Source organism: Grammomys surdaster, unplaced genomic scaffold (genome assembly GCF_004785775.1).
Source record: "Grammomys surdaster isolate TR1022 unplaced genomic scaffold, NIH_TR_1.0 172, whole genome shotgun sequence".
Classification (NCBI taxonomy): Eukaryota; Metazoa; Chordata; class Mammalia; order Rodentia; family Muridae; genus Grammomys; species Grammomys surdaster.
In genome coordinates, this window is record NW_021604620.1 from 3,997,882 (window position 1) to 4,020,801 (window position 22,920).

General features: G+C 49.5%; 1 protein-coding gene across 3 annotated transcripts in view; it reads right to left on the reverse strand.

The window, feature by feature from the left end:
• Positions 1-39: 39 nt before the first annotated feature.
• The window catches only part of Acvr2b (activin A receptor type 2B), a 27,470-nt gene continuing 4,589 nt past the window's right edge, over positions 40-22,920 (reverse strand). Inside the window, exons 1-11 of one of the 3 annotated variants that reach the window (XM_028767365.1) lie at positions 21,258-21,484; positions 6,350-6,557; positions 5,924-6,033; positions 5,648-5,775; positions 5,432-5,575; positions 4,337-4,480; positions 3,966-4,114; positions 2,820-2,934; positions 1,521-1,659; positions 1,305-1,435; positions 40-364 (exon numbers count right to left, since the gene is read on the reverse strand). In XM_028767365.1, the coding sequence (XP_028623198.1) occupies positions 170-364; positions 1,305-1,435; positions 1,521-1,659; positions 2,820-2,934; positions 3,966-4,114; positions 4,337-4,480; positions 5,432-5,575; positions 5,648-5,775; positions 5,924-6,033; positions 6,350-6,557; positions 21,258-21,372 (1,578 nt within the window). In that variant the 5' untranslated portion in view covers positions 21,373-21,484 and the 3' untranslated portion in view covers positions 40-169. Of the gene's footprint in view, positions 365-1,304; positions 1,436-1,520; positions 1,660-2,819; positions 2,935-3,965; positions 4,115-4,336; positions 4,481-5,431; positions 5,576-5,647; positions 5,800-5,923; positions 6,034-6,349; positions 6,558-21,257; positions 21,485-22,920 lie in introns of those variants that run through there. The other 2 variants (XM_028767364.1, XM_028767366.1) reach the window with 2 other exon arrangements.

Consider the following 22,920-nt stretch of genomic DNA (forward strand, 5'->3'; position numbering starts at 1 on the left):
TATTAATAATAATTATAATAATAATAATAATAATAAAAGTCAAGGTAAAATAGCAGCTGCATTTTATGTGTTTGTTGGTTTTATGGGATTTCCAAAACAAAACACAACTTTTTTTTTCCTTTTTTTTCTTCAGATCCACTGAGTCTGGAGAGACACTAGTGTCCTGGGCTTAGATGCTGGACTCTTTAGGGAGCAGGTCCACATTGGTGACGGAGGTCACCAGAGAGACGAGACAGTCCGAGGTAGTGCCGTTGACCGACCTCCTGATCAGAGATACCCGCTCCTCCACACAGCCTGCAGAAAGGCGAGCCTCTGCATCGTGGTCCCAGCACTCCTCGATGGTCACGCAAAGCTGAGCCAAGCCCTGCAGAAGAGGGGGAGGGAGGAAAGAATCCTTGTTAGGGCTACTCGGTGAGGGTAGTCAGTGTCAGAGGATCAGGAAGGGCCTATGGCTCAGTCACAGCCATTACAGGTAAAATTAGCAGGCTGCAAATTGCAGCCCAGCCCCTGAGACTCCTCTCCTCCCGCAGTTTACCCCACAGAGACCAGGAGAATATTCACTAAACTTCACCACAAGAAGAGAACTCTCACTCCCTGCAGGCAGATGCAGCTGCTTATCTTGGAACACTGGGACTCAAGTCAAATAAACACAAAGTCCAAACACAAAGCTTTGCCCAACGTTTCCCAGTTGAGCCATAGTGAGGACAAGCAGGAGGTTAGGGCCTACCTTACTCCCCATAACCTCTGGGATATGTCTGTCCCTAGAATCCAGGGTACATGGCAGCCTTCCCTCCTCATTCCTAGGCTCCTGCCTTACGAGGCAGGTCCCCTTCACACACTCCTGTAGACTGCAGAACCCAGTCCCCACACCCCTGTAGACTGCAGAAGCCAGTCCCCACACCCCTGTAGACTGCAGAACCCAGTCCCCACACCCCTGTAGACTGCAGAACCCAGTCTCCATACCCCTGTAGACTGCAGAAGCCAGTCCCCACACCCCTGTAGACTGCAGAAGCCAGTCCCCACACCCCTGTAGACTGCAGAACCCAGTCCCCACACCCCTGTAGACTGCAGAAGCCAGTCCCCACACCCCTGTAGACTGCAGAACCCAGTCCCCACACCCCTGTAGACTGCAGAACCCAGTCTCCATACCCCTGTAGACTGCAGAAGCCAGTCCCCACACCCCTGTAGACTGCAGAAGCCAGTCCCCACACCCCTGTAGACTGCAGAACCCAGTCTCCACACCCCTGTAGACTGCAGAACCCAGTCCCCACACCCCTGTAGACTGCAGAAGCCAGTCTGCTCACCGGGTGTTTCAGCCAGTGATCCTTAATGGTGGGTCTCATCTTCTTGTGGACAACTACCTCCTGAAGCTCCTCCAGCGAAGGGTGTTGGCCGATCTCCTCCTCGAAGGGCAGCATGTACTCATCAACAGGCCCTGAGTGAGGAGGGGCTGATGGCATCACCCGAGGCCCAGCTCCAAGCCCCCAACCCAGGGTGGCCAGAGCCGTCAAAACACTCACCATCTGCGGCCTTGCATCGAGAGACGAGCTCCCACAGCACCAGCCCCATGGCGTACATGTCTATCCGCAGGAAGGCGTCTCTCTGGAAGTTGATGGCTCCCTCCAACACCTCAGGGGCCATGTATCGTCTGGTGCCAACCTACAGGAAGACAAAGGACGGGATCTCCAGAGACCAGCTAATCTCAAATTCACAGGCAGCTGGGAGAAGCACTGTGCACCAGGCTGGGTAAGAGTGGGATTCTAATTACGAAGCCTTGGAGCCAAAGCCCTGCTCCGTCCTGTCTGAAGCAGAATTAAGATTCTGATGATAACTGTAATGATACCATGACCTGGAGGCAGTGCTTATCAGACAGCTGTGCAGGCCCTAGAACATCCCAAACAAGCTACTCTGAGGCCTTTTACACTGATGGTGCCTAAAGCAAAGCCAGACACTCAGAAGGCTGAGGCAGGAGAACCAAAAGTTCCAGACCAACCTGAACTACAGAGAGAGAGAGAGAGAGAGACCCTCTAACAGACCAGGGGCAGATGAAGAGATGGCTTAGCTCCTAAGGCACCTGTCACTCAAGCACACGGGAGACAGAGATGGGGTCCCCAGAGAAAGCTGGCTAGACCAATTGGTGAGATCTGGGTCCAAGTGAAGGACCCAGTATTTAACCAACAAGGTCTCAGGTGATCAAGGAAGATGCCCAGTGGCTACCTCAGGCCTCCATGCCCAGACATGCCACTAATGTGGAAACAGAAATATACACACTAAATAAACAAGCAAAAATCAAAAGGCCGAAACAAAATGCTGAGAACATATGTAAACCACAGAGAGACTCTCCCAGGATGATTGCTGGCTGAATTTTCATGGCCTTTTCTAGGTATCTGGCTGGGATTCTCAGCACCTTTCTTTTTATTTTAATCTTGTTTAATAACTACAACTGAGGGCAAGCAGGTTCCTCAGTAGCAAAGGTGCTTGTTGCAAGCCATACAACCCAAGTTCAACCCAAGGAACCCACATGTTGGGGAAAAAAATAAACTGACTCCCTTTATACACACACATACAAGATATATTTTGGAAAAATAAAATTACAACAGAAAGAGCAAGACTGAAATATGAGGAGGAGTTGCTGGAGCCCAAATGCTGAGCCTGGATCCCTCAGCTGACTGGAGGAAGCCTCACCGGATCTCCAGGCCTTAGTTTCTCTATTGGTGAGTCAAGAAGCTGGTTTCTAAGTTCCCAGGTAGCTCTACAGTCACGTCAGCTGAGCCCAGGGCATCAGCTCTGTGGAGCTCCTCCTCCCTCTGTCCACTTACCTGTCCATGGGTATCCCCTGGGGGCTTCCCTGGCTCAAACCGAACAGCCAGGCCAAAGTCGGCCAGCACCGCGGTGAGGTCGCTCTTCAGCAGTACATTCTTGCTTTTGAAGTCCCTGTGGAGAGCATCGAGACCCAGCCCGCCATGAGATAACTGATCATGATCCTCCGCCCAAAATACTAGAGTCCCCCTCTGTGGGACAGGAGATAAAACAGGAGTGGGCGTTCTGGAAGGCTCTGCCGGGACCTGTAGAGCAGGCCCTACCCTGGCAGCTGGGCAGACCCTATACCTCAGTACTAAAAGCCAGCCCATACATTCTCACAGGGCATGGCACACAAGTCTTCTGAGAGTTTAAAATGTTTGGAATGTGAACAAGAATTTAGAATCAGCTTGCTAACGCCACACAGGCAGGCCTGTGCTGGAGTGGGTGCAGGCACTCAACTCTGCCTAGACTAGAAAAAACAAAACCAAACCAAACTAACAAAAGCGTGGCTCAGAAATCCTAAAAGCTCCTAATTCAGAGCTCTGTGAGGTTAAACACTTGTCATCACCCATCATTTGCCTTTTTGATCTCTTCTGTATGGAGTGGAGTTCCCCAGGGGATAGTGGACAGCTAATGATACCACGATAACACATAAAGACACACATGCTCTGTACCAGCAAACTTCAGCAAGCATAACCTACAAAGACTAGGTAAGTAGAGTCCTCTTAAGGATACAAAATGTTCTTGACCACAATCAGAATTTGAAGAGCCCGCCGGGCAGTGGTGGCGCACGCCTTTAATCCCAGCACTTGGGAGGCAGAGGCAGGCGGATTTCTGAGTTCGAGGCCAGCCTGGTCTACCGAGTGAGTTCCAGGACAGCTAGGATGACACAGAGAAACTCTGTCTCAAACAAAACAAAACAAAACAAAACAAAACAAAACAAAACAAAACAAAAAAAATTTGAAGAGCCAGCTCTCCAAAGTAACAGTTAGCGCTTTCTCCTATACCCAGCAGAGGGCACAAGAACACTGGCCTGGAAAGCTAGCCATCTCCAGCACACAAGAAGGCCAGGTTTGCTCTGACACACCACAGGTACATTCAAGGAAGCAGAGGCACTCTTTGCAACAGCAGCACATGTGCAGAGGGGCTCCTTAGCTAGGTACCTGTGGGCAATAGAAGGCTTGTGGCCCTCGCCACGACACCACGGCACATCCTCATGCAGGTACGAGAGGCCTCGGGACATCGTCTCTGCCACATGGCACAGTTCATTCCACGTGATGATGTTCCCCTTGAGGTAATCCGTGAGGGAGCCCTAAGAGAAGGCAGCAGACTGTGGGCAAAGGCTCCAAATGCAGGACAGGATGCAACACAACCCAGGCCCAGTAGGAATGTCTTAGTGCAAATATGCAGAATGGTCAGCGTAGCGATTCTTGCCATAGAAGTGATCCAGGGTGAGAGGCTTGCCAACAGGGATCACTCATCACTATTGGGACCTGTCTGTCTCACCCTGGGATCTTTCTGGGGTGTAGCTCACCTTGTCGTGGAAGGCTGTGATCAGCCACAGCTCCACCTCCAGGTTGGAGCCTCGTTTCTCGGCAGCAATGAACTGCAGCAGGTTTTCATGCTTCATGCCGGGTGTGCTGAAGATTTCCCGTTCACTCTGCCATGACTGCTTGTCCTGAGGCAGGGAGGCAGTTCAGTCCTGTCACAGTCATAGCCCCCACAGCAGGATAGCCACCCCAACACACCCTACACTCCATCCCCAACCCCTGGTTTCCTAGCCTCAGCACCAAAAGCCGCATCTGGAGAACCAGGCCAACAGCAATCTCTGGGGTAGCTGACGACACCGCCCTGATTTACAAATGCTGAGTGAGGTGTCCAGCCAGTATCAGCCAGCAAGTGCTTGACTTGCTAAGTACCCTGTGCACCTCAAAAAAACTTTAAAAAGTAGAAGGTTAGAGAGGCAGCTCTGAGGTTAAGAGCACTGGCTGCTCTTCTTGAGGACCCAGGTTCAATTCCCAGCACATGTATGGTGGCTTGCAACTGTCTGTAACTCCAGCCTCAAGGACCCAACACTCCCTTCTGGCTTCCACGGGGACCAGGATGCATGTGGTACACATACAAACATACAGGCAAAACACCTGCACACATAAAAAAAGAGTGTTTTCATTAAAACTAAACAAAAATTAAAAACTGTAAAAAATGGAGAGCCAGGCATGGTGGGACACACCTTTAATTCCAGCTTTTTGGAGGTGGAGGCAGGTGGACTTTTTGTGAGTTCAAGGCCAGCCTTGTCTATATGACAAGTTCCAGGCCAGCCTGGACTACATACTGAAATCTTATCTCAAAAAAAAAAAAGGGGAATCCAATGAAGAAAATCATTCAGTGTCAATCTTTGGCCTCTACACATAAACCTGTGTGTACATAAAACATATAAATTGCATATACAACATAGAAGTAATGCCAAAACCCAAAACCAACACCAGTCAAAGATTGACAGTGTCCGACCCTAATCCTCTGATGGACTGACTACCACTGCTGAATCAGAATCCTGGACCACCCTGTGGGGAAGAGACTCCATCACAGACCACAATGAGAAAAGATGGTCTGGAAACTCCTAAAAGCTCACCTGAAGAGGGAAGATCTTCACAGCCACAAAGTCGTTCATGAGCTGAGCCTTCCAAACACAGCCAAAGCGACCCCGAGCCTTGATCTCCAGCAACTGTAGTGGCTTCAGGCCCACCAGAGGGGATGGGGGTGGAGGCCCAGGGTCCTAGAAAAGCGAGGGCTTAAAGGAGTCTGTATAGCCATTCCTTCTCCCTGCCCCATACTGGCACTGTCTCACCTCATGGATGTCCACATGGCCGTAGGGAGGCTTTCGATGTCGATACATCCAGAAGGCCAGCAGGACGATGAGAGAGAGGCCTCCAATGGGCAGCAGCGAATAGGCCAGCACCGTGAGCAGAGTGGGGGCTGTCGGGGGTGGCTCGTACGTGACTGGGGGACACATGGAGCCCTGTGTCACACAGCCCGCCCACTCTAACACTCCAGCAGGCCCTGCAAACACTCCCCACTAGCTCCAGAGTGCCACACTTAGACCCTCATCCCACAGGCCCCTCACCTTCTGGGCCCCCAGGCTCCGGTAAGTGGGTGAAACGCTCATTGCAGAAGTTGCCTTCACAGCAGCAGAAGTACACCTGGGGGTTCTCTTCAGTGGCCACACACTCCTGCCTGAAGGCCCAGAATCCCCGTTACAAACTCTGGAGTTACAAACTCTGGAGCAGGGACGGCAAGACCCTCCGGGGCCCCTCCCCCCAGGCAGAGTAGCTTCAGAAACACCAGCAGGTAGGGTGAACCCACATCCCCTGAAGAGTGAGCCAAGGCTGAGAGAGACAGGCAGGCACTGAAATGCTGCCCAATCTGAGGAGAGCAAACACTGGAACAGGGGCTTGGGATCCTGGGCAGTACCTCAGAAGATACCCTGAGATCCGTGGATGGCGTAACAAGTGCAGGCGAGCTACGGCAGCGGGAATGCACCCCAGCGTACCTGTCGTAACAATTGAAGTCATCTAGCCAGCAGCCCTTCTTCACCAGCTCGATGGTGCCCGAGCTGTTGCGCCACGAGGCATAGCAGTGCAGCCGCTTGTCCTGTTCCCCCTCGCAGCGCTCCAGGCCACTCTGGTTGGTGCGCTCCAGCTCCCAGTTGGCGTTGTAGTAGATGCACTCCCGAGTCTCAGCCTCCCCTCGCCCGGAACCTGCGCCCAGAGAAGAGAGAGGCTGAGCACTGCCTTGTGACTTGTAACCAGTCCTGGAGACGACGCGGTGCTGAAGGCCCTGCAGAAGATGCCTACCCACCCTTCTGCCCTCAATACCGGTCCCCTTACCACCCACACATCAACACCTCTTACAAGACCAGGCTAGTGTTCCTCCATTTTCTGCCCACACCAGCCTGTAGACGAGACCTTCCTCTGTCTGTGCTCACCAGGTAGTCCAGAACAGCTAAGCTTATAGGAAAAGGGTAAGCTCCCAGGGTCACCAAGGATCACTTTTCTCAGACAGGAGGGCTAAGCTGTGTTCACAGATCAGCCTTCCAGCTGGGTTTGGCTGCACACTCACAGGTACGCCCCATCCACTCTTATATATCTATCCTTTCCCAAAGAAGTCCCATCCAGATGGCTGAACACACCCATTCAACACTCCGCTCCATGGCCTCGTCCAACCACTCATCCACCCTTCTCATCAACCCCACCAATAAGCCACAATCCCCACTGTTCTGCACACTATGACCCCATGAACCCTTTGGATGTAGGACTGGAAAGAGTACACAAATCCCAAAGGCATCTTATTCCCTCATGAGACACCCCCAAGGGGGTGTGGCATTTATTACCTCCCTGATGGAACCTTATGCAGATACCCTAAAGGGAATCAGCCTTGCTGCACCTCAATCCACTGGCACCCCAGCTTTCTCCAATAACCCACCTGATGCCAGAGGGGCATCAGGGAGGGGACTCCCACCTGACCCGAGGTTGGCAATGCAGACAGGAGGATCCTGACTGACTGTTCAGGGATAGGAACCCTCAAGACAGTAGATCTGAGCCACATTCACAACATCTCATCATGGCAGGCAGAGCCTACTTACAGGGAGGCCCAGCTTTGGACAAGGTGCCAATCTCAAGGCTCCAGGTAGGACCCGCAAGGTCAAAATGTTACCCAGTCAGAATGGCAAAACCCAGCCTCAGCCCTAGCCATGCCAGGTCATGTTGGCCTAGACCCTGGTAACAACCTGCCAGGCGGCTAGAGCTCAGCCTGGCCCAGAAGGGTCTCAGTGTCCAGAGCAGGGCTCAGTTAGGGGTGAGCACTGGCTTCTCCCAACCAGGACCTTATTCAAGCACAGGGCTTTAGTTTGTGGGAAGAGTGCAGGCTGGAAAGGAGAACCTAAGCAACCCAGGAGCCAGGGCGACACCTAGTGCCAGCCCTGGTTACTTGGGGCAGGAACGGGTAGTTGAGCTAAGTGAAGTAGCCAAGTCTAGGGAGGACACAGCTCCTTCTTCCCATCTGGAGTCCCGATGCATAGCAGGACACAGCTCCTTCTCCCCATCTGGGGTCCCGGTGCGGTGCATAGCAGCAGGCAAGGAACTTCTGAGACATCCACAAAGTGTATGAGGAAGATCACCCGAGCGATCCCCAGGAGGAAGTGAAAGCATGCAGGGCACAAACACTACTCCTATCTGTCCTTCACAACTGCTTCCCAGATGTCCAGCTTCCCCCACAAGTCTGGAAGGCTGACCCTGAGCTACTGAGTGCTAGAATGAGTTTATACCTAACAGACGGGGTGGACAGACTACGGGCAGAGGGCTGTGGGCATCCTGAAAGGAAGGAGACAAGAAGGAGGGGTGGCTTCAACATGAAGCAAGACACCTGCTATAGACGCCGAGGATAGAACCTAGGACTTCGTGCGTTCCCTGTCTGCTCCACCTCTGACCCACACCCGACCCAGGAGAGTGTCCACCTCCATTGAGACTACAATCAGCCCCTGGAGTCACAAGGGCTCAACAACAAACAGAGCCTGGCCTAGCTCCTCCCCCCAGGCCACTGTCAGGCACCGGCCCCTCTGGCACTACCATAGGATCCCAGCTGAGGAGCCTGAGAGGTCCACATGAAGGCTCCAGGTAGGACCCAACGGGCTCACCAGAGCCACTGACCTGCCCACAGCCATCCCTGCAGAGCAGCTTTGAGCTGGCCAGATTCCAACCCCGTGGATGTCTCACAGCTGTGTGCCTGCGGCAAGTCACCTAGCCATTCTGTGAGGTGACTGACAGCACCTGCCTCCTAGGGTTGTGGTGATCCTTCCAGTCACACCAAGGCTGCCTGGAAGCTTTGCATCCCATGTGACATTCCACAACCCTCCCACACCACACCCAGGCCACTGCCAGCTGGAGACCCAGGGGGCCTCCCGTTTCCTCTCTCCTCCCTGGCTCCGGTTCTTCACACTCTCACACTGGCTATTTATGGCACATGGCAAAATTCCAACCACAAGGCCACAGAGCCTTTTAATAGATGAAGGCCTCCCGCCCACAGCCCGGCAGCCAGGTCAGGAGTCTCCCCAATTGGCCCTGCCTCCCCACCCATCCCAACAAGAGAACCCTACACAGCTACATGTCCATCAGTCCCCAGGACCACAACTAGGAAGGCTAGGGATGGAGACCTTACAGAAGGGAAAGGGTAGGAAAGGCTGGAGCATGAGAAATACACACACAGACACAGACACAGACACAGACACAGACACAGACACAGACACAGACACACAGACACACACACACACACAGACACAGACACACAGACACACAGACACACAGACACACAGACACACACACACACACACACACACACACACGGCACATATGCATGAACTCTGCATTGGCAGACTGGGGAGGAAAGAACCAGTCAAGTACCTTCAGTTTATCTTAGAATCCTTCACCATGGCACTAGAGGCATGGTTCAGTGGTTACAAGCACTTGCGCTTTGGTTTAAAACATGGCTTTGGTTCCCAGCATCCACATGGTGGCTCACAACCACCTGTGACTCTAGTTCCAGGGGCACTGCATACACACAGTACACATGCACGCAAAATATCAATACCCATAAACTAAGTTTCCTTTAAATCCTTACTCCAGAGAACCAAACCATGTAAATTCTGCTTTTTGGCCCCACATGTATTTATGTGTCATCCAGACTGACACCCACTTGGCACTTGGCTAGCTCATGCCACACCCCAGGCACTATAAAATGAAAGAGAACCCTGAATGGGCTACTTCACATATGACAGAACTAACTGAACCAGAGGTTCAGGCTCTTTGTAGGCCACACCCCAAAATTCTATGTTTCAGAGCCCTGGGACTGCCCAGTGTGACCTCACCTGGTTCACAGGCTGGACCCTCAGATTATGTACAGCTGTCCTGTGAGCAAAGCCACCATGAAGCTTCTTTACAGCCTTGGTGAGCATTTCCTCTCATCCTGGAAAGGCTGAGTCTAAGACTCAGTACATACTGCCAAATTCTTCTCCAAAACAGTTGACCCAGTTTCCGGAGCAGCCCACCAAGTCACACCGTCAGTTGAGCTCCCCTGGTAACACCTGCTCAATCTTCTTCCTGTTTCCTGGCCTTTTCCTTATGCTGTGGGAATAACATGTGTATCGCTACACAGTAACCATTTCTGTTCATGTTGTCAAAAGGCCAGGAGGTGATGGTGTACGCCTTTAGCCCACTCCAGCCTTTGGGAGGCAGAGGCAGGCAAATCCCTAGTTTGAGGCCAGCCTAGTCTACAGGGCAAGTTGCAAGACAGCCAGGGCTACACAGATAAACCTGTCTGGGGGTTAGGGGAGTTAATCTATCTGGTGCTAACATTCCCAATTTATCTTTTCCTTTCTTCCTTCATTTTAAAGCTTTCTGCCAACTTTGACTTTCTACAATTCAATCTAATGCTTCCTTAAAACCAGACATGAGTCCTAACGCACTCATGATTAAATTTGTATTTCCTCTATTCCGATCTCCATTTTTTCCTTTTCTTTCCTGCAGTTCTGTCTGTTGATCAAACACAGCACTTCACACAAGCTAGCCACATGCTCTACCATTGAGCAACATGTATTACCTTTTAAAATACCCCATGTTGCCACTTGTGACCTGGAAGCTGGAGTTCCCTTCTCTTCTAGCACTGGCTAGCCTGTGAAGTGTACCTTAGGCTCCACGTCTGCACGAATCAGCCTTTCCACCACCGCTCCCTGCAGTGACTGGATTAACTCTGTCACCTTTCAATGTTCATTAATACGAAATCCTCATGGGAGTAAACTGCTAACAGATTACACTCAGTATTCACTCTCTCTGCTGTCTTATACATCTGTAACACATCCTTTGTGGCTTATACAGCCAAGACTGCTTTTCTTGCTGCTATAGTGGGAGCTTGGGACTAGATATATTAGCCAGCTACCTTTTTCAGGCTTTATTTTGGCTCATCAGCTGATGGGAGGAAGGAATTTGAGGGCAGGAATGTGAGGCCACCAGTAACGTCGGCAGGGGCAGGGGCTCAAGGCTGCTTGCTCACTGTGGTGGTTCAGGATGCAGGCACAGGCTGGAAGTAGGGTTGAGCAATGATCCACTTCTTCCAGCTAAGCCCTGACTCTCTCAGGAGCTGCCTTGTGGTCGCTGGGAACTGGTCTCTGGACCTCCACAGAACAGTGTGTGCTCTTAGCCAGCTCTTTCCAGCACCCTCCTCCTCTAATTTTAAAATTTACCACCTCTGTTTGTTTCTGATGACTTTCACTCGGGCAGATATTTTTTTTCCTCATATTTTGAATTTTGGATATTGAGCTTATGTCCAAATGGGGCCTTTTCTGTGGAAATGACACTTTCCGGAGAGAGATGACCATTTTCGCTTCTGCCAAACCCCATATGGGCTGGAACACCTTTAATTTTGATTTAGAGTTTCCCAGAACAGGATAATATGAACTTCTAGCTTCCAGGTCATGCCTGTAGTTATAAAGTCTCAGAGGGAACTACACCTGCTCCCGCTCCCCTCCCCCTTTCCTCTTGGCTGAGATAATTCCATTATCTAGTTGCTCTGTCAGCCACAGGCTGCATGCCCTCACGAAAGGTAAGACGCCAAGGAAGCCTTACGACAGGCGGACCCTAACCTCAATTTCTCATCTATTGAATCTACCCGTATCCCTAAACTACGGGAATGGGCCGAAGGAATGAGCAATTTTTAGCAAGATGTGTGTGTGTGTGTGTGTGTGTGTGTGTGTGTATGAGAATATGTTCACTGTGTCTGCAGGTGTGTAAGAGTATGTTCTCCCTGTGTGTACAGGTGCCATGGAGGCTGTCAGGAGCAGGCTGCAGATCTCCTGGAGCTGGAGGTACAGGAGTTTGAGAGCCACTAGACGTGGGTGCTGGGAACAGAACTCGGATCCTCTGGAAGAGCCGGAAGTGCTCCTCTGGACCATGCCTACAGCCCAGGATGGGCACTCACTATACTTTTTTTTTAGCATTCCATGGGGGCTTTTCAGCTCACTCTTCCACTATAAATGCCACAGATGGTCCAAGAACACTTCCAAAGTGACAGGAGGAAGCCAAGACATCTCATGTCACCTCTAAACCAGACTTCATAAACAAGTCCCTGGCACCACCCTTCCACAGTACAGGGTGTGGTCCAGGGACCTCAGCCGTCCCTGTGATTCCTAAAGAACACTAGAGAGTATCCTTCCAGGTGAATGCCAAGGGTTATAAGCATGTCCTGATTCATCTACAGAGGGAAATTTTCTATAGCATAAGCCTCAAGGAATAAAAGAACCTACAGAAAGGAGGATTCGGAGCTGCAGAGCAGACGGAGAAGCAGGGACTGACCACGCAGAGCCCTCAGCTGCCTGTGGACAAAGCCGGGTGGTGTGATTCCCACCAGAGAAGCATCCAAGACTCCGTGGTACCAGATGTCACTGTAACAGCAGTGTAAAAAGGCAGAAGGTGGGCTTGTTAGCTCAGTCAGGCCTCAGATGCTCTCACAAGTCGAGGCTGCAGGTTGCCTTGCCCCAAACCCACAGAGCCAAGCTGACTCCTAGAGGCATAAAAGAGAACTGGGCAGAAAGGAGCAGGCCACCTCAGGCCTGAGTCACACTGAAAAACTGAAGGACGAGGGGCATACCAAACACAGGCCCTCAGCTCTTTCCTATTTGCGACTTCCAGGACCCAGCCTATCCACATACACCAGAAGACTCTCCTCATCAGAACCTAACTGGCTCCAAAAACTGCCTAATCAGGTCTCCCAGCCTGGCCAGCTCCACCTACAGGCTCAGAGCTGTCAGTCAGCACTCAAGCCCGTCCTTCACATAAAAGGCTAAAGAGGAGAGATGGACATCAGGGTTAGACAATGGGACAGCAACAATGTAGCTACACAGTGAGTGAAAGCAAGGCCCAATAAACCCATGAAAATTAGAGCAGATAGCTCTGTGTGTGTGTACACAACTATCTAATAAGAAAGAAACGGCACCTTCAATAGATAAGCTTTCCAACAACTAGTACTTGCAAGCTAGACTACAGTGAGACAATGCTTTCCACTCACAAGTCCATGAACTGCAAAAAAACAAGGTTACAAAAATCAACCTATGGGGCTGGAGAGATGGCTCAGTGGTTAGAGCACTAGCTGCTCCTGCAAAGGACCCAGGTTCTAGTCCAGCACCTAACAACCATCTGTAACTCCAGTTCCAGGGAATATGATGGCCTCTTACAACCTTTATGGGCATCAGACATGCACATATACATGCAGGCAAAACACTCATAAACGTAAAATAATAAAATTAATAAATCTTAAACAAAAAAGACACTCTCCCTCCATCTGCCCATTATGAGAATGTACTGGCACCTGGTTGTGGTGATGCAGGCCTTTAATCCCAGCGCTAGGGAGACAGAGGCAATTGGATCTCTAGGAGTTCTAGGCCAGCCTGGTTTACATAATGAGTTCTAGGGCAAGCAGGGCTACACAGAAAGACCCTGTGAGACCTGTCTCCAAATAAATAAACAAATAAATAAATAGTACTGAAGCGCTGGAGGGAGAGCTCCAACTTTAAGAGCATGTAAAGCATGCTTTCTAAGAGCATTTTGAGCATTTGAGCACCACCAAAACCAGCGTCTGAGGGGATAGCACAATGTAGATTCTCTGTATGCCATTCACAGCATTCTGACACAAGCCAGCAAACTTGTAAAATCAGGTTATCATCATCACTCTCAAGAGGAAGCACAGTGAACTCAGAGGGTGGGCAGAATGTTGGAATTAGCAAAGAATTTAAACTAACGCAAGTGTCTTGAAAGAAGAGAGACAACTACATCTGGGGCTGGGGAATAAAACATCTCAGCGGGGAGAGAAGTGTCTGGTCCCGGTGGTCTGCAAATCACCACTCTTCTTAGATGCTGTTTTCTCTGACCTGTTCTAGGTGCCTTCAGCAAAGAGCTAGCCCTGACGAGCAGCAGAGGGAGGCCCTGTATCTGCTTTCTGCCCAGCTTCCTGACATCTCTTCAAAACCACAGTGTACAACAAAGTAAGGTCTGTCTACACCAGAACAGAAACAGCCTGGATTCTGAGCTTTTCCTTCCTTCTATCTGTGTTTCAAGCACTGAACCATGTCTGGGGATGCTTCCGGATCACTACCTCCACTGTGAAGGCATGGCATGGCTGGCTTTCCTCATTGCTGTCCCGGCAGTTGCTGAGATTTACAGCTGCATCCCCTCAAACTACAGTAAAACTGCCTTAGGACTTCAAAACGGAATGAAGGTGGGGAGGGAGAAAAGAGAGAGACAGAAAGACAGAGTCGACCAGCTTATACAAACAAGTCCATGAAAAGTGTTACAGGAACAAAGACCCCAAAACAAACCCCCAAAATAGCAGCTTCCAGCTGAGCTAAGTAGCCTGAGCCTTTATTTTCAGCACGTGGCAGAGGCAGGCAAATCTCTGGGAGGTCCAGGCCAGCTATGGCTACCTAGTAAGACCCTGTCTCAACAATAACAAAGTGACTTCCACTCCAAAATATAACCCAAAAGGAAAACAGAATTCACTTTTAACTATCATCTTTACTCCAAAATGCTATGGACTCCTCCATGTCTCCTACAACATCCATAGATTAAAACATAAACCTTCAATGTGTCTATATTCAGACAGGTGGAAGAGTGGGGCACGGTGGTACATGCCATTAACCCCAGAGGCAGGCGAGTTGGAGGCCAGCCTGGTCTAGAGATATGTTCTCAAACAACAGCAAAACAAGCAGATAGGAGATGGAAGCAGTCATGCCATTAGGAAGCTCTAATGTGCACAGAGGAAAGGACGGCCACAGTGGCAGCCAGCCTCCTGTAAGCCAAGAGCAAAGACTTTTCCATCAAGCCTGTCAGCATCTTACTCCTGAATGAGTCTGCAGTGCTATGTGGTTTTTCCATTAAATCTACCATGCAGACAATGGCACAGATAGTGTTTGTCACCAGGAAGATGTGGAAGAGCCAACTGGGACACTGTGCATACTAGAGACACTGCCACAAGTCCAGTGTCATTGAAACTCATGAGCAGGGCCTGACAAGTGGGCTTAAATGAGGACAGCTGAATCAAGACACCAAAGAGCTTTGGAAATCACCCCGCCCCAAACTGCCTTCTCTACTTTTATAGGTAATCGTAGCAGAGGGCTGAATGAAGGAACCAGACACATATGGAAATTGCCGAGGTCCTTCCATCATGAGATCTTCATTAAAACTGTCTTGCAATCAGAATTTTACCATGCCAACATTTTGTCAGCGCACTGTGCCCTGAGGCAGTGCTGCATCCCAGAGCACCTCAGCCACCCTCAGCAGTTGCCACAGTCCCTAAAGAGGGTCAAGGTGACACCCAGAATGGTAAGTGGTGCATGCATACGTGTGCGTGCACACACACACACACACAGCTATCAGACCCATGCATCCCCGCTAAGCGACTGCCATGTCCCTTGTTAGCACTATAACCACAACACAGAGCAGGAAGCAGCCTCTGATGCTGGCACCTTTGTCAGGTGTGGCTGTTTCAAACTCTGTGGGTAAGCACTTTACAAGGTTGAAGCTGAAGTCTGTACCTCCAGAAGCCTACACTCTGCCAGAGGGTCAACCACCACGTCACCCCGCTTCTGTACCTACTGCCACCACCTGCCACTTTCAGTGCTTATTAAAATGCAAGATACGTACATCTTGTGTTCCCGGAGTTATTCTCATCATCAGTCTACATAAATAATATACAATCAGAAAGCCCACCAACAGGAGGCCAATAAAGCATAGTCTACCTCTATACTTGAGAAGTTTTCGCAACTATTATAAGGAGTGAAGCAGGCGTGGTGGCCCACACCTTTAATCCCACCACTCGGGAGGCAGAGGCAAGAGACTCACCATAAATTTGAGGCCAGCCTGAACTATGAGTTCCAGGCCAGTAAGACTTTGTATGAAAAGTTGATCAATCAACTGATTGATCAATCATAGTGATCTAATTCCTGCCCTACTAAAAAAGCAAAAGACAAAAACAAAAAGACCTTAGTAGATATGTGTATTAGAAAGCTTGCCTAAAGGCATCTTGCTCACACACACACAAACCATTCAAAGGTGTAAATATTGTTATATAAAATATAACAAGTAAAACCAGTTTATGCTGCCGGAGTCAAGAAAGTAGCTCGTTACCCTCAGGGATAGATGCAGCAACTAGCATGGGCTGAGGCGGCTTCAGAGCACACTTAGTATTCACCAGGCTGACTGCGGTCCTGAGAACCCGAGACAGGAGGGGAGTTTGGGGAGACTTGATCTGGATGCTGACTGCACAAGTGCGTTGGGTTTGTGGAAACACATCAAGCTCTCATTCATAATTATACTCTCCATCTTTAGAAAAAGGTTTTAAATCATTATTTAATGTATCACTGTTTTGCCTAAACATGTCTGTGTTGCCATGTGCATGCCTGGTACCCATAGAGGTCAGAAGAGGGCACTGAATCCCCTTGGACTGGAGTTACAGATGACTGGAAGGCATCTTGTAGGTGCTGGTACTCATGTCTGGGTCCTTTAAGAGTGGTCAGTGTCCTTAACCACTGAGCCTTGCATATATGAAGCACTTTCTACACTCACTGCACACACACCAGGCTATGCTTCATTCATCACCACAGACTTCTGTACATACCTTATGCCTACGACCAGTGACAACTTTTGGAATTTTGGGTTCTTTAAAAACACAGAAATAATAAGACTATGTTTTTGTTTTAATCCCGGATATACTGATATAGGACTGCTTCAGACTGTCTGCCTTGTCCTCTAGCAGAGGCATGGTTTTGCCAGCAGTAGACGATTTTTGTGAGTGTGTGACACTGGAATTCTGGGAATTTTTCAGAGCGTATATAAATGCTAGGGCCGTGAGAAGCCGGGTGCTGGTTGTTGGTATCTCAGGGGTGTTGATTGTGATTTGTTAGTAGCCATGCTCAAAGAAGAAATGAAATGAAGCAAAGATTAGATTCAGGGAACCCCCCCACCCCATCCTTTCTCTCCTATCTAGCAATAGGGGGTGAAACCAGAGGGATAAAGTGGGGGAAAAGAACCCACAAAGTAGCACAGACCAGCAACAGGCGGCACTCGAGTGGGGCTCAAAAGTTAGAAATAAAAATGGGAAATCTGGGTAGGGACTGCGCGGTCACTGACTGCGGGGGGTGGGGGAGGGGAGCGGCAGTGGGGGGGGGACACGCCAATCCTGCCAACCCTGCCTCCGACTGCACTCCTCAGTTCTCGTTACCAGCTTCCATGCTCCTAGGCCCTTAGGCACCTGAGCCCGATGCCAACCCTACGCCACAACACAGAGAACCCAAACGAGCCCTTTCTCAGGGCTGTGTGTCCCCGAAGGTCACTCCCCCATCGCTGAACTCTGCATGGCTGCAGACCTTGACGCACTTGAGTGGAATCTCGACAGTTCTAGACCCTCTGCTCCTTCGGCTGTCGACCCCGAACCAGCTCGTGAAGCAGCTACAAGGTTACTTCAACCAAACCGTTTCCCTGGCTGTGGGGCTTCATTCTTAGCAGCGGGGCATCCTTGGAGACTTGCGCCAATAAAGCTTTTTTTGTTACCAGTCCTCTTCTCTAGAACCAAACCCCTCCAAACTACCAACCAAACTACCTCGACCCCAGTTATTGTCCTCATCCCTGCCCCAAACCTGGGTTCTTATTAAAATAAAGTTTGTGTTTTCTACTTAAAAAACAAACAAGAAAAAAAAGGGAAATTTGATTTCAAATGCCATAGAGGTAACAGCAGCGGATGAAGGAACGGATTTTTTTTTTTTTCCAAGAAACCAACAAAAAGTTTACTGTAGCCCCTGCTGCTGAGATATCACTCACTTTGCTCCCAGAGGGTCTTTTCTGTTTTTTTTTTCTTTTTCCTTTTTTTCTTCAAATATTCTGTTTCAAAAAAAAAAGGTTAGAAGGCTGATCTAGGCCGTTGTAAAGAGACTATGATTTCATACAGGATGCACTCTCCTTAAGTAGAAACAAATTCTAAATAACTGGGCTACTCAAAATACAATTATGTCCCAAGACAGGAAGGGATTGGTAACAGTTGTACTGGAGACCAGCATGCTGTTGCAATCAATGGTTAATATGGCGGAGGAAAGAAGCCACAAACACAGATCAGAGAAATAGAGAGGAATGGATATTGTGAAAGACTGGTTGCTAGGTGAAGGGCGGTACTCTGATTTACAAGAACAGATTCAATCTGACAATGTAACTATGGGATGGTGTTGCTTCGTGGCTTTAAACATCTTCCTCTATCTCCCAAAATTTAATGTTATAAAATAGCCACTGGGTTTTATGGTCCTTTGCCCTCAGGGATTGTAGAATGAAGGAGTAGACCGATTTCCCAAAATTCTTGCATCCAAAAATTATAGATGAAGATTTCAAAGGAGAAATTAAAATTATGGCTTATGAAAAAGGTGATGGCACTGCTCAACTGCTACTATCTCCCTATGTCAGAGGCAAAGCTACTCCAGCAGAAAGAGCAGGAAAGTTCTCCTGAAAACCTTGGACCACTGACCCAAAAAGCACTTAAGTTCACTGAAAATGTTTGTTTATAATTTTCCAATACACGCACACAATTAATGGCTTAAACAGAAGGGGGAAACAGTGACAATTTTGGAATTTTGGTTTCTTTAAAAAACACAGAAATATAATGTGTTATCGGTTTAATCCCAGGTATGGGGGGTATGGGGCTGCCTCCAATGTCTACAGCAGCTGACTATGATTTGCCTCATGCTCTAGCAGAGGTGTGGTTTTGCCGGCTGTAGATAGTTTCTGCAATTGTGACCTCTGGAATTCTGGGAACTTTTCAGAGGGTATATAAATAAATCCTAGGGCCCCAAGAGGCAGGGTCAGTGGCTGTTGGTTGTTGAGGGGTTGGGCAGGGTTTCAGTTTGTTAGAAGTCGTGCTCAAAGGAGAAACAAAAGGAAGAAATCAGATTCAGGGAATGTCTGTTTCTTTCCCCTGTATCTTTTTTCTCTATCTAGTAAAAGGGTGTGAAATAAAGGGTGGGAAAAGGAGGCATCCACAAAGTAGCAAAATCCAGCTACATTCAACAGTGGCACCAGTAGGGGGCTAAAAAAACAAAGGCCAAGGTAAAGGTTCCCTAGGTAAAAAGCACTAGCTGTGAAACCCAGAACCTGTGCTTGATCCTAAGCACTCCTAAGATGGGAAGAAAGAGCCAACTCCCACAGGCTGTCCTCTGACCTCCACATGCATGCCATGGCACCTCCCACACACACCATTCAACTCTGGCCTCTGTGGCAATGTTTGTACATGGTGCACAAGAATTTACAAGGGTATGTGTGTGCACTCACACAAACACACATACATACACAAAAATAAATCACTTTTTTTTTAAAGGGGGAGAGCTTACTCAGAAGACCCTACATTTTTGTTTTCTGATCTGTTTTGTTTTTGAGACAGCCTCTACAGCCCAGGTGGATCTTTAACTAACTCCTCATCCTCCTGCCTCTCCCAAGAACAGGAATCAAAGGCATGCACTACCACACCCAACTTGAGACCTTGGCTGTACCTACTAACAGCCTAAATTTCTGCAACTGAACATATGTGTGTTACTTAAACGGCTATAAATTCAATACAAGTTAAAAAGAGTTAAAGAAAATATGGTGACCTCTGCTGCACACAGAGGTTACCCAGGAGACCCCTAGGTAAAAGGTTTGTGTGCAAAGGTTCTCAGCTCAGAGGAAGCAAACCTAGACCCTCCCTCAGGTAGGAGCCACTCATCTTTTTCAACTAACCCTGTGTTCCTGTAATTCTTACAACATTTGGTCAATGAACCTTGACCCACATGTTCTGTGAAGAGAAGTTAGATCTCCCAAGGGGCCTGGGCCAGAGACAAGACTCCTACTGAAGCCCACTTCAAATTCACATACAAAGGAAATCCTCCCAAATATCCAAAAGAAATGTTCCCTAACCCCTGGCTGCCAGCCTGAGAACTCATGAGAAATTTCTGAATCAATGGGCAGGTAACATTCAGGTTGGAGGTAGAAGGTGAGAAGACTTGGCATTAAGGTGGACATCAGACAGCATTGTCTCTACACCCAGAAACACTTCAGACCACTGCAGGACCAGAAAAAAACACCCTGGCATGATGAACAGCCCAGACAGCTCCAAGTCAGCCACCGGCTTCCTTTCATTGGCCCAGGTCTGGAGGGCATCCCTCCCTCCACTCAGATGGACAGACAACAGCTGATCTGCTCACATCCTCCCAAATACTCAGCCACAAACACAGGAACAGCCTCTCCTCCACCTTCCAGCCAAGGGCTTGAGTTTCCAACAGCCTTTCTTTTCCTCCCCAGAACTAATTTTAGCCTCCTTGCTTCTCAGAGGTAGAACCGAAATAGTCTGCCTAGGAACACGTTTACAAACAAGAGCATTGGCTTTGCCTCACAAAACTCAACTGTAGCCCAGAAACTAACCAGGGAGAAGAAGCCCCATTGTCCAGCAGGCCAGGCCCCTCCTCAACATTCCCTAGGGAGGAGGGCAACAGACCTGCCCAGTGGACCAGGCTTTCTCTCCATCACGTGTCCATGAATGAAAACACCAGGCTAAGCTACCAGGCCCTGAGAGGGTCTGGAAAATGGCACATGTGTGTGCACAGCATAATGGGAAAGAACAGGATTATCCAAGGCCAGAAGCCAAGACTAGTCCCATGCCTGGAGGAGGCAACTTTGACTCTTGGAACAATCCCAGGGGACCTGATCTGTGGATTTCCAATCCTTACCATTGTCAGAAGTATCCTGCCAACCTTAAGGACCGACCTTATGACCGGAGTATCTCCCAACTCTTAGAACCTGGGTACCCAGAAGCACCACCAGCAGACCCACATGGAACAACCACCTCTGGGCCTAGGGCTCATTAGTAAGTCTGGTCAACAATGAAACAAAAAAAAGACACAGAATAAGGAATGTCTGGCCCAGAGCAAAAACTTGGTGATGGTATGGAAGGGACCAGACCCTTAAATTCTAGGAAAGCAACCACATAGTCAGGAGGAAAAAGAGTGTGGAAGAGGTGGGCCTAGGAAATCTCAGCAACACTTCATGGGGTGATGTGGAAAACTTGAAATGGTTGTCACAAGACTTGTATCCACCCTGATGCCCCACCAGTAAACAGTTTCAAGTTGTCTTACTGAGTGGGGTCAAAAAGAAATGTCCCCCAACAATCCTCTGTATAACACAGCATAAAAAGAATATGGGCCAGCCACAGGGAGCTGCAGCCTGCAGAGGCCAGCAAACGGGCCTCTGTGGAAGCTGCCCATGTTTGTCACAGGAAACAGCAATATAGCTTTCTTAGGCAAGGCTTTCCCACCACAGACCTCCCAAGCCCTGTGGGAAGAGACAGGCCCATACCTTTGGGGTGAGGCTGCCCCCCTGCCCTGGCATCCTGGGTCTGGAAGTTCCAGGCCCACAGCCGCCGTGGCTCCTCGGAGCGCCACAGGGAAGGCCAACTGGGAGGAAAGGGCATGCCAGGATCCTGCTACGACCCCCAGGCTTGGCAGACAGGTGCAACCTGGGCTCACCCAGATCCCAGGTGAGGAGAAAGGGGGTGTCAGGCAGGCAGAGCCCCAACAACAGGCACTTCCTGACATTCTGTGGGAGGGAGAGGCAGAAGTGCCAGCCTCAAGGCAAAGGCCAGAGCAGGTGGGCGGGTGCGGGCAGGCAAGCTGCCCGGCCACCCACAACGGGCCGCCTCCCTGAAACCTGAACCACTTCTGGGAAAACTCAAGGACGCCAGGATTCTCCTCCGTGGCAGCCGGTCCGCTGGACCATTGATTTTGAACCAAACACAAACTCCAACAGGTTCAGAGATGCAGGAATTATCTAAGCTTGGAGGGAGAAAGCAGCTCCCTATCCTGACTCCAGGGGAAGAAAGATGAATGGACACTCCTTAACCATTACCCTCATCTCCCCAACTGTGTACCCCAATAAAGGCTGAATGTTCTAGACCACTGGTTCTCAGCCTACCTAAGCATGGTTTCGCCCTGACCCTCAGAGATGTCAAGAGTTGTTTCCACTCACCAGGGTCTAAGATAGCTGAGCACCTGCTGTGTACAGGCCTGCCTTCCTACTGCCATCAACATGCCTCCCAATAACAGAACCCACAGGTGCAAAATGCCACTGCTGTCAAGGTTTGAGAAACCCTGTTCTAGAAAGGCCCAAGCAGCCAGGACCCTAACCCAGGACTGTCTTCTAAAGTGTGGTCTGGGAACATGACTCAGCTGATTTAGTGTGTGCCACATAAGCATAAGGACCAGAGTTCAGGTACCCAGTGCCTCCACAAAAAGCCATGCAGTACGGTGAGCATCTGTAATCCTTGCTTTAAGGATGAATTCCAGGGTCAGAGAGACTCTGCCTCAAAAAGAAGTGGGGGCCAGCAAGATGTCTCAGCAGCAAAGGCTTGCCTGCTACCAAGCCTGAAAATCTGAGTCGATTTCTCAGGACCTGCTATGGAGAGAACCAACTTCCACAAGTTGTCCGGTGACCTCCACACACAGTGAGCTGTGACACACACCCACAAGCTAAAACAAAATGCTTTTTAAAAGAAAAAACAAGGTGGATGGTAATTGTGAAAGACATTTGATGATGCTCTCTAGACTGGACATGCGCCCACATACATGCACAGGTATATACACACACATACAGACACGCACACGCACAGGTACATACACACACAGGCACTCACATGCACGGGTACATACACTCACATGCACACGTATACACACACACAGGCTCTCACATGCACAGGTATACACACACACTCACATGCACGGGTACACACACACAGGTACTCATATGCATGGGTACACACAGACACTCACATGCACGGGTATACACACACACATGGACACAGACACTCACATGCACGGGTACATACACATATACACACACAAACCCTCACAAGCACAGGTATACACACAAGCACTCACCATGCACGGGTACATACACACACACACACACACACACAAACCCTCACAAGCACAGGTATACACACACACAAGCACTCACCATGCAC